General features: G+C 45.8%; 2 protein-coding genes across 2 annotated transcripts in view; one reads left to right on the forward strand and one right to left on the reverse strand.

The window, feature by feature from the left end:
• Positions 1–503: 503 nt before the first annotated feature.
• CT47C1 (cancer/testis antigen family 47 member C1) lies at positions 504–6,575 on the forward strand. Its single transcript, XM_047764245.1, is given in 3 exon segments — positions 504–1,554; positions 2,019–2,244; positions 6,503–6,575. Coding segments are annotated over 3 exon segments (1,350 nt in total).
• An 848-nt stretch (positions 6,576–7,423) lies between these two features.
• The window catches only part of KIAA1210 (KIAA1210 ortholog), a 39,260-nt gene continuing 34,636 nt past the window's right edge, over positions 7,424–12,047 (reverse strand). Inside the window, exons 10-11 of the mRNA XM_047764246.1 lie at positions 10,917–11,022; positions 7,424–9,447 (exon numbers count right to left, since the gene is read on the reverse strand). Of these exons, the coding sequence (XP_047620202.1) occupies positions 9,275–9,447; positions 10,917–11,022 (279 nt within the window). The 3' untranslated portion in view covers positions 7,424–9,274. The remainder of the gene's footprint in view (positions 9,448–10,916; positions 11,023–12,047) is intronic.

Raw genomic sequence — 12,047 nt, forward strand, 5'->3', positions numbered from 1 at the left:
TCCAGCTTATCAATATATTGGACCACTATAGTTTTTTGGACAACAGTGAAATTAAAAGAACAGAAGCCTTTTAGGACCTTAAAAGACTCGAACAAAGCATAGAACCCCAAGGCGTCAAAGAACAGGGAGGTGATTGTGAGCAACCGTAGAACCGTTGGGCCTTGATCATCCACTGGACGCAGGGCACGTCAATCCTCACTTCTCAGCAAATCAGCCTGGACCTCGTGACGAGGGGGCGTGGCCCTTTGTCTCCTCCTCTGGCCTTGCCCCTGTCTGTGGCCTAACAGTCCTTCCCCTGCGGCCTGGCCATCTGCCATCTGGTGCCCAGCCTCGGTGGGCCTCTCCCTGCGGCCAGTGGTGGGGACTCCTCTTTTGGCCCTTCACCCGCCGCCCGCTGCCCACAGCTTCCCCTCAGGGCAGCTACCTGGGTGGCCACCACCTTCGCCTGTCCCCACAGGCGATCGGCAGTCTCCCTGGTGACGTCGAGGTAACTGCCTGGTGCCATGTCGGCCCCGAGAGATGGAGACCCGGCGTTGAGCGCGGCGGGGGAGGCCAGAGCCAGCGATGAGGTGGAGCGCGACTCCGGGCCCAGTGGGGGCGACACGGCCCCGGGCCCTGGGGCAGCGGGAGTCGCAGGGGCGGCGGGAGGCCCAGGGGCGGTGGCCCTGGAGGGCGGGAGCGCTGAGGAGGACATCGGGCCGGCCGAGGAGGAGGGGGAGGGAGAGGAGGGTCTGGACATGGCCGTGGACGCGCACCAGTTCCCCATGGCGGGCTTCCGCCTCATGTTCCTGGATCTGGTGCACTCCCTGCTGCACCGCATCTACTACAACGACCACATCCTCATCCGGCCTCACGGCGGCCGCGTGATGGTGCACCCGCGGCCTCGCTCGCCCGGCAGCATGGCCCTGGAGCTCCAGGGGCCTGAGAGGCCGGAAGAGGGGCCCGCGGAGGCCGAGGCCACGGAGGAGGCGGAGGAGGAGGCCTCAGCCTGGGAGGCCGCCCAGGAAGAGCTGGCCGAAGAGGCCCAGGACACGGCCAGCGTGTGGCAGCTGGCCATGGAGGCCCCTGCCCCTGACAGTGAGCGGCGGGAGGAGGCGGAGGAGGAGGCCTCAGCCTGGGAGGCCGCCCAGGAAGAGCTGGCTGAAGAGGCCCAGGACACGGCCAGCGTGTGGCAGCTGGCCATGGAGGCCCCTGCCCCTGACGGTGAGCGGCGGGAGGAGGCGGAGGAGGAGGCCTCAGCCTGGGAGGCCGCCCAGGAAGAGCTGGCCGAAGAGGCCCAGGACACGGCCAGCGTGTGGCAGCTGGCCATGGAGGCCCCTGCCCCTGACGGTGAGCGGCGGGTGAAGGGGCAAAAGAGGAGTCCCCACCACAGGTGGCGTCCCCTGCCGCCGACGGTGAGCGGCCGCCGGAGCCTGTGGGAACTGAAGGCCACAGGGGCCCAGGGGGAGCCCAGCCCCCTAAGGGCCTTCACGGGTTCGGGGGAACCTGCTGCCCTCTGCCAGCCCCGACAGGGTTCTGAGATTATCCGTGCCACTCATGAGCCCACAGGTCAATGTCAGTGGAGGTGGGTGTTCGGGAGGGAGCTTGAGAGGAAGCGAAGAAAAAGGAACCCATGCTGGGTTCATGGCTTAAAAAAAATATCGGGAGTCAGAGTTGACCCCAAAACATGAGGAACTCTGCGGGAGCCCCTGGTAAACGTGAAATATTCAGGGGGTTGAGGAACTAATGAGCTGCACCATAGAATTTTTCTTCAAGGCAAAACATTTTTGCAAGAAAGTTCTGACCAAAATATACAGAATGCATCAGACCCAGACAATTCTGATCCCTGCTTCTCTGAAGGGCCAGAAGTCATCAGCTGCACAGGGTGGCAGATTTACTGCAAAAAGAGAAATAATGTCACTGAAAACCATCAAGCAACAGAAAAGTGAGGGCCAGGGAAGTGTTGTATTAGTGGGAAGGAGGGTGCCCAGCTACTCTTTCCTGGGCTGCTCCCATCCTCCTGCTTCTCCTGAGGGTAGACTACTGGGTATCACTACTTGATGAACTGGGATTTTTCTTCCTGTGTCTGATCTCAAAATCTGTATTCTTCTTCTTCACCCAAGAAACAACAAAATATCAGAATGGGAAATCCAATGAAGAGGCCCAAGGTGCTGAATCTGAAACAGAAAAAGGGAAGTTTAACAAAAACCAAGAAGAACCCGAAAAGAATCTGGGCCCAGCCGAGGGCAGGCCCTGAAGACCCAGGTATCTGTGTATAGCTTTGAAAATCACCCAGCTGTTCCTGGCACCTACCAGTTTTGGGTTTTAGGCTTTTTAATTCTCCCAGTAAACTAAGAAAAAGTTTGTTTAAAACTCGTTTAACAATTCAATTTTGTCTGCTCAGAATGTTAATAAAATACTCATGCACCTAATAATATAGAATGCATTATGTACTGAAATACACTTCACGGCTACTCATTTGTTCTTGTGAGGTCTTTCGTCTTCTTCCTGTAAGACTACTAACAAGTTGTAAATGTATCAGTACCTCAGACCAGCATTTGTTTAGAAAACAGTTTCTAAAAGCAGCAGTAAAAGTACTGGTGGGGCCTTCATTACCTGGCTACAGAAGTGCAGTCTCCTGTACTAAGAGAGAACACCTTTTAGAATGTGACACTTATAAATAGTAGAAAGCTAAGAATTTCAAGTAGGATCACATTTAGTGATACCTGAACATTTGTTCAGTTGTAGATTATTATTATTATTTTTTGTCTTTTTAGGGACGAACCCATGGCATATAGAGGTTCCCAGGCTAGGGGTCCAATCAGAGCTGTAGCTGCTGGCCTACACCACAGCCACAGCAATGCCAGATCCAGGCTGTGTCTGCGACCTACACCACAGCTCACGGCAATCCCGGATACTTAACCCACTGAGCGGGGCCAGGAATCAAACCTGCGTACCTGTGTCCTCATGGATGCTAGTCGGGTTTGTTTCCATTGAGCCACGACGAGAACTCCCGGTTGTAGATTTTTGTGTGTTATGTGACAATCAAAAGAAAAGAAACTTGGTCATCGTATGCCTATCGTTTATCACTGAATTGGTAATGAAGTCTTAAGGCCTATCTTGTCTTTGAACGTATTTAAATAATTAAGTGACATTTTTCTTTTTCTTTTCCTGCATTTTCACAGCTGTGTATCTCCTAATAACAGCCGCTTTCTCATATGGTAGATATGGAAACCGAGGGTCTGGGAGGGTATGGGAGTATCATTTGTGCCATGAGCACAGGCTTTTAAGGTGGAGAGATTGATTTGAATCCAAGAATGGCCTCTCAAGGGGAAAAAAAATATTTATGGTGTTAGGCAAGAGGGAGACAAGGTTGTTATGATCACATGACTGAATCCATTGGTTGTATGAGCACCCAGAATCCAAGGTGCAAGAGGAAAACGTGTTGTTCTTCTCTAGTCGTTGAGCTGTAGCGCTCCAGTGCAGCACGTGTACATGAGGCTGTTTTCTTAGATTTAGAAAGTCCCTGGTGCGGGTTAATGCTGTATAATTGTGAATTTTTTCTCATTTCATCCTGCAGTTGAGAGAAATAGGAAGAAGATGGAGCAAGAAGAAAAGATCTGTTGTTCCCGACTTTTGCATTTATCATTTTTCAGAAGCCCATGGGAATTTTATTAACACAATTCCATTCCAAAGTTCATCACTCCAAAAAGTGACATCCAATAACATGACTTTTCTCCTTTAAAGATATAGTTGATAGCATTTGTTCTAGTTAAAAATAGGTTTTAAATTAATAAACTGAAATGCAGGCAGATTTTACTTAGATAAATAATCCCAACTCAAATCTCTTTTACTTTTGTTTTGACCTACTTTTCCCTCATTGAACGGTATCACTTTCCACCATTTGGTGCCTGTTTTAAATTCTTTTATTGCAGCCCAAACTATATTAAAATGTCAAGTTTAAGACAATTTTTGTAAAGAGAGATGTAGGTCAAGCCTTTAGAGCTGTGCTGTGTACTACATTAGTCCCTAGCCACGTGTGGCTGCTGAGATTCAAACTGTGGCTAGTCCGAGAGGTGCTGTAAGTGTAAGCAATAAAGTCTCATGAATAACTAATCACATGGTGAAATAATAATACAGTGTTAACAAAATGTAATATTAAAATTGCTTTCTCCAGCTTCTACTTTTTTTTTTTGTCTTTTTGTCTTTTCTGGGGCTGCACCCACGGCATATGGAGGTCCCCAGGCTAGGGGTCTAATCGGAGCTGTAGCTGCTGGCCTACGCCAGAGCCACAGCAACGCGGGATCCAAGCCGCGTCTGCAACCTACACCATAGCTCACGGCGACGCCGGATCGTTAACCCACTGAGCAAGGGCAGGGACCGAACCCGCAACCTCATGGTTCCCCGTCGGATTCGTCAACCACTGCGCCACGACGGGAACTCCAGCTTCTACTTTTTTAATGAGGCTACTAGAACATTTACAATTACACGACTCATTTTCTATGTATTTTTCCCAGTACTGCTGTGTGCTTTTGAAGGAAACTTCACGGATGGCCTGGCTTGCCTGGAGGCCAGATGGCGCTGCTGAGCCTGAGCACAGACACTGATTTGGAGCAGTGGTTCTCAAAATTTGGTCCCCAAAATAGCATCATTAGCATCACCCAAGAATTCTTAGGCTCCACCCAAGACCTGTGAATCAGAAACTCAGGGAATGGGGCCCGGCAATCTGTATTTTAACAAGCCCTCTGGGCGATTCTGATGCAGCTAAGGTTTGGGGAGCATTGCTTTAGAGCCACAGGGGAAGAAGCTGAGACCCACCTATGGTAGGACCAGCCTTCGCTCACTGGCTTGGGACAGTTGTGGGTAAACTGAACAAGATGGCAAGGGCTGGGCTGGGGAGGAGATGAGAACTCACAGGGGCTGAGACCCAGAGGAGTAAGAATGGGTGGTGGCAGCAGAAAATGCGTAAGAGAAAGGCTGGTTCCAGAAGGATACAAACACGATACCGTGTTTATGAGGTCTAAGAAAACATTCAATTCACCATGTGTTGAGGTAAAAAGGATGCATGTGAAAGATGTCTGCAAGTGTAGCATCCAGAGAGGCTGCCATGGAAAGATAAACACCATGCTTAGGACGGCGGTTACTCCTTGGGGAAGGAAAAGGAGAGGGATCCTACTGGGGAGGGCTGCACAGTGGGCTTCAACTGTATTGGTAATGCTGCATCTCCTGAGCTGCGTTGTGGGTAAATAGATGTTTATAGTAGTATTCCTTGTACCTTCATATAGGTCTGAAGTATCTCCTAATAAAAAGTGAGAAGAATTAAGAGAGGAAAGGGAGAAAATAAGCTTGATATTTAGACTCTATTTAAGAGGGAAAGAGGTGAAGTCATGTTTGATCTGAGCACCAGAAAAGGGGAAAGGCCTGGTGGTTTGAGACTAGACAGCCTCATTTCTGCATTTAGTTAAGGCTTCCCAAGTGCTCTCTTGGTAGTATTGATACCTTCTCTTATAGTCTGTGGTAGCTCATACCATATTCTAAATTTTATCAGCGTTATTTTTAAAATCGAGGTGAATTCACTTAAAATCAACCGTTTAAAAGTGAACAATTCAGTGACATTCACAATTTTGTGCAACCACCACCTCTTTAGTTCCAAACATTTCATCACCCCCAAACCCTGTACCCATTAAGCCGTCACCATTTCTCCACCCCCCAACTCCCTGGCAGCCACCAATCTGCTTTCCAACTCTATGAATTTACCCATTCTGGACATTTCCTATAAACGAAATCATACAATATGGGGACTTTTGTATCTGACTTCTTTCACTTAGCATAATGTTTTCAAGGCTCATCCACATAGTAGCTGTACCAGTACTTCATTTTTATGGCTGGATAATATTTCTGTTTTATGAATACACCACAGTTTATTTATCCATTCCCCTGATGATGGACATTTGCATTGTTTCCATCTTTTGCCTATTGTGAATAGTGCTGCTCTGAACCTTCATGTCCAAATATTTGTGCAGTATGCGTGTGTGTGTGTGTGTGTGTGTGTGTGTGTGTGTGTCTGTCTACTGCCTTCACCCTACCACCCCTGGACTGTGTACTTCTGAATGGAGGGGACCTTAAAAGCTTTTCTTTCTTTCCCAAAGTGCTAGGCACCATTAGTAGGTGTTCCACTAATTTCTGTTAAAGTGAACTAAACACTTCCACAGTTTTTTTGGTCACCATTGTTGATATTTTAAAATGTATTATCATGTGTTCCTTATGGCAAGAATCACATGGTGAGACAAGCAGCACAGGCCCCTTGTCGTCATTACTTAAAAAGAAAGGGCGAGCCAATAGACAGGTTTTGGTATAGGCTGATTTGAGGGGTTTCAAATTTCTTCTGATTTGTTAGTATTTATGCTGTGCTCGTTGTTAATACAGCTTTGCTTCTAGACCCAGGCAAGTGGGACCTCTCTCTTGAGCTCCATGCTTTAGAGGTCCCACTTTGGTCCTCTTCCAACCATACCCGTCCCTACAGAGCCAGGAGCCCAGCCCACGGGAACAAGAGTGTGCCCTTGCTAGCCCATGCCCCAGGGGCCCGGCACCCCTGAACCGTCCCAAGCCTGCTGCCAGGGCCTGCATGCTCCTCTTAGAGCTGGCCTGGGGAGGGCTGACTGCACTGCCAGCGTATGTGCTCCCAGGCCCATGGGGGCTTGTGTGCCCAGAACAGAGACTGGGGCCTGGTCTCGGAGCCAGGGCATGGGCAGGGGGAGGGGAGACGGGCAGCTCTTTCTGCACCATTGGAACAGAACCTAGAGGAGTTGGAGAATTCTAAATCCCAACCAACCTGGCCTTTCGGGTCATTATGAAGGTACCTTTGTCATGGAAGGAGTTAAACTATTAAATAAAACATGCTGTATAAGGTGACTGAAACACTTCAAGTATTTCTAGACATATGGTATGTGGATCCCCAACTGAACTCTTTTTCTGAACCCTGCAAATATTACAAATGTTATAGGAAGGCCCGGTTAAGTATCTGATTTATGACCCCTTCCCCTGCTCACTGTGTGTTACACTGTTGCCAGAGCACAGCAGGGCCCCTCACTTTTGATGATGAGTAGTCCAGTCCGTCTTACTACAGGACTCAGACCTAGTCCCTGGGCCAGGCTGGAGTACAACCACCATTTTGTCCCCTCTACTCACCCCCATCTGCATTTTCTCTCCCACCCATCTCTTTGCTCCCCAAGTATTTATACACATGAAAATCTTATCATCATACAAATACTTACCCAGAGGCCATCAGCTTGATCAGGCATACATGCACAAGGGTTCTTTATGCGCCACACAACCTCCTAAGATCATTGTGCTTTTTTGACATCCCTCAGGTGTAAGCTGTCAATAATCTATTCAATTTCCTTCCCAATGGGACAGACACAGACGGACTACAGAACAGGCTTTATTGAATTTATTTGTGTATAGCAGAAACGAAGAGTGCTAAAAGAAGCTGAAAACTTGTCAGAACGTGCCTCTAGGCATTAAAAAACCTCAACCTCTTAAGACATATTTTTGTTAACTGTGAAAAAGAAATTGTTAATGGAGAGTTCTTACTTAGAGTGAGAATAACCTAACAGTGGTCCACTCTAAGAAAAGGAGAAAGGAAGGTGTAACAGTTAATTGACCAGGATTACCTGGGTAAAAGGCTTCGACCTAAATGAACTCTTCACTAGAAGAATGCAAAGGAAATCAAGCCCAACCAATCAAAAACCTAGTATTATCAAAAAGGCAGAGATACAGTATCAGGAAAAAAATAGATATTTTATAGAGAAAACTTAAAATCCAGCATACAGTATCACGTTATACCATCATCAGGAAAACCAAGCATCAAGGGTTTAAATTAGCTCTGGCACCTTACAGCCTCTCCGAATTTTTTTTTTTTTTTTTTTTTTTTTTGGTATGAGGCAGCACCCTACTCAGAATTTCAAGGCACAGTTATACCTAAGCCTACATTTCTGTTTAAGCAAAGTAGCCCTAAGGTGACAGAGGCAGACACAGTGAAAGGTACACTAAGACACTTCTGGGTTTCCTAAGAAAATGAGCTAGGCACTGACCAGGTATCCAAAGGGGGCTCTCAGTGTTTAGTGTGTTTGGGGGATGGAATAGAGAGGAAGGACTTGGTGGGGAGACGTTCACTGGGGAGGTGGGGCTGTCCAGCCTAGTGACCATTGAGGTGTGTGCCTCTAGGAATGAGGACAGGGAAAAGGCTGATTCAGTCACTTCAGGCTTCCAGTAAGCAGAAAGCTGGTTGTTCTATGGCTTTGAGATAGCAGTCTTGCTTTGGGCTAAAATCTTGTGAAACAGGGGCTGCTGAGGGAAAGAGACAAGAAATTGGGCTACTCGAAGGTCTTTACCCCAAGGCTGAAGCCAGGGTGTAAGACAACTCTCTCTAGTATCCCCAGACGTCTTTTGTGGAAGGCTCCCCACCTACCTGATTGAAACCACAGCCTTTGGCATCTGTAGAATTTTGAATTTCAATGGGTCTCAAGTGCTTAAAAATATAGGATGTGTGTGACATGCAATACACTTCTGAGCAACTAGAGAGGGTCACCGAGGCATCAGGCAAAAGATAAAACACCATTCAGAGGAGTATGACAATCCCCAAGCAATGTTTTGCCTCGAAGGAAGGTGCTCACTGCTGCCAGACCAGCAATAGGTTGACATGGACACTTGCAAAGAGAGCTCTGTATAAGCTGCAGGCACTGGGGGCCCTCAGGGATACAAAGAAGGTGTTTCAAAGGGCTGACTGGAGGACTGGCTATGCAAACATTTTTCTTGGGGACCCAGAATTTTCACTTCTTAGGGGGCTTTGCAAAGTTTTGAGCAGCAACCAAAGAACTGAAGCATTTAACTAGGCTCCTAAAACCTAAAAGCCAATCCTTGGACCTAATGTCCATCTGGACATTTCCATTAGAATGAAGTTACTTGATCAAGGGAAATGACTACCTCTTAGTGCCTCCAACAAAATGTTTCAGCTTTCTCCCTGCTAAAGCACGTTGTCCAAAGTTAGAGGTTTCTCAATTCCGCTGCAGTGCAAACATTTTACATAGTTTTAATAGAGGAAATGCTGGGTTTTCAGATGCTGGCAGTGACTGTACTGAAAGGCACTCGTGGCATTGGTTTCATTAAAATAATAATTTCCAGTTAAAAGTTCTTATGCTTAATAAAATGGTTATAGTAAATAAATCCCTACATGACATTAATACAGCTATTGGCAATTATCATTTGAAATGCTGATACTCCACCTAGGAGCTATTTATTGCATGCTTTCTGCAATATGGCTCCATGCTTTGGCTTTCTTCTTGGCCAGGGAGAACCAGACTGGCTCTGCTGGCTCCACTGGCTGTTGCAGAACGGCTGGGAGAGTTGAACACTTTCTGGTTTCCTCTTCCACAGAAGGTACGTGAACTATCTTCTCATCTTCAAATCCTATTGGAACCACAGCAAATAACACACAAGCAGTGAGAAGCCCCAGAGATAACGGAGGTATGTTTATGGGATGCAATACAACTTTTCCTCCTTTTGGGTTCCTTCCAGCTTCTAAAAGTCAGTGCATGGGCATAGGGTGGTATGTGAAAGAGGTGACATTAACATTGCTAGAGCCACAGGGGCCTGGACATGGGAAGGCCTGAGAGAAAATATCTACAGCTGTAACTGCCAATCTTGGGGTGTTTTTACTGAATTATTTTACACCTTTGAATTGAGACCAGAGACGAAATATGTTGTATGGTATCTGTTCAGTTTTTAAAATTTCAAATAAGGTAATACTATTTTGGTTTTGCCAGTCCACAATGTTGTATGAAATGACTGATGACTCAGTAGATCCACCCAGTAAAAGTCGACGCTGAATAACATTATATCAACTACTCCTAATGAGCAGACTACCTCACTATTCCCCAATTCTACTCCTTCCCTCATCCTGCTTTATGGTTGACTGACGCAGTGGCTTAGACACAACTAGTGGGTCTCAACCTTGGTCACACATTAAAATCACCTAGGGCTCTTTTTAAAAATATGAATGCACGCACTATTTCCCAAACTAACTGAATTAGAATCTCTAGCGACGGATCCAGGGCCATCTATAATTTTTTTTAAAGTGCAGTGCAGCAGGTGATTCTAATGCACAATGAGAGTTGAGAACCACTTGACAGGAGTACGATGCCCATGAGACTGTTCACAGCTATAAGCAGGTCAAGTACTGCTACGTCATAGCCAGACTGTGAGTTCCTAAATCCCTAGTCTAATTTCTTCATAAGATGGACTGAGGAAGAGGACAAAGATGACTCAGTACAAATCTATCCTCTCCTCCCTCTTCTCCTGATGAAAAAAAAAATTCTACTGATGAGCTGCCCCTCTATTCTGTCAAAGCACACTGCTTTTTCAGCTTTCAACATTTCCCCACCTCTCATACTCCTGCTCGGAATATTGAGGGGCTGAAATGAGCCCTTTAAATAGTTAAAAAACAATTCAACACCATTGGGCCATTATAGTGAGTTATTTTCCACAGTCTCATTGGGAATGTGGAAGTGATAAAATACTGCTTTGCTGTGAACTGTAAAGTACTTTGGTTCTTTGTTCTCGAATACCAGCCACAGGAACATTCTAGTGAGTGATCATAATCTTGTTCCTATACAGCTTACTCAAATAGGGTAAAGACAGGAAGATCCTCTGAAAGTTACACATTGGACTTAGAATAGTCATAATAATTGGATTTCCCTAAGACAAGCTAATATTTGTATCTAATGGAAGAGCCATGAGAGAATCATGAAGCTGATTTGGGGGAAGAGAAATGTATTGTCTGAACTTAAAAACATAAAAGTTTTACAATATTCTGCTAGGGCTATTTTGGAAGTAAGGGGTTGGGGTGTTACGGGTGTGGATTTTTTTTTTTTTTTTACCTGTTTTGATAGTCTTCAGTGGCTTCATCCGTGCCATCTTCTCCTGTCTATTGACATCTGAAGTCAAAGTCCTTCTTGGTTTGTTTTCATTTGCAAGGCCAGCTCTCTATCATACAGAAATGAAGCACAAAGCTTGTTATGTCCCAACATGAAAACAACAGATTACTTATTCAGATCACAAGGTGCAAGTCTTGTCCTGGGTATTATAAGTTCGACATTAATCAAGTGGAAAGAGAGAGATAAGGAAAGAAATAGCAGAGAAAGCACCTCGATTCAGAATTTGGATTCATGAAGTCTAAGTTGGTTCAAGTTTATCACCTTTCTGAGCTGAGAGAAAAGGTTGTTTAAAATAGTGTAAACAGGATAACATGAGAATTATTTAACTTGACAACCACCTTTTCTCTATCACTGTACCAGCAATTAACAGCAAGCTAACAGAAAGCGGTGGCTACAAACAAATTTTATCAGTTAATTGACTTGAGTTCCATATATGTCTATGCTACAAAACTTGTCTACATCTGACTTGCACTCCTTGCGTTAGAAAGGGATAACTATAGGTCTTTTCAAAATTGTACAGTTTAAGCTTTTCAAATCAACCTCTCCACAACTGGTCTAAATTAATGAGTTTATATACCCTCGTCTATTTCCCTCTGTTGAAAGCTTTAATCAAAGTGAACTTTGACCCTGTATAATCCAGCTCCTATAAAAATACTAATAATGGGAGTTCCCGTCGTGGCTCAGTGGTTAACGAATCCGACTAAGAACCATGAGGTTGCGGGTTCGATCCCTGGCCTTGCTCAGTGTGTTAAGGATCTGGCATTGCGGTGAGCTGTGGTGTAGGTTGCAGACTCGGCTTGGATCCCATGTTGCTGTGGCTCTGGCGTAGGCTTGGCAGCTACAGCTCCAATTAGACCCCTAGCCTGGGAACCTCCATAGGCCACGGGTGCAGCCCTAGAAAAGGTAAAAAGACAAAAAAAAAAAAAAGCATACTAATAATGAAAACAAAAAGATCTTTAAAGCAAAGGGTTAAACGTATTTTTCACGTGATTCCACAAATTCAGTAAGCACTTAAAAGTATAGGAACTTAAACATCTCCTTATATGTAAATTTGATATATTTTTTTGAGTCAGT

This window comes from Phacochoerus africanus, chromosome X (assembly GCF_016906955.1).
Source record: "Phacochoerus africanus isolate WHEZ1 chromosome X, ROS_Pafr_v1, whole genome shotgun sequence".
Taxonomy (NCBI): Eukaryota; Metazoa; Chordata; class Mammalia; order Artiodactyla; family Suidae; genus Phacochoerus; species Phacochoerus africanus.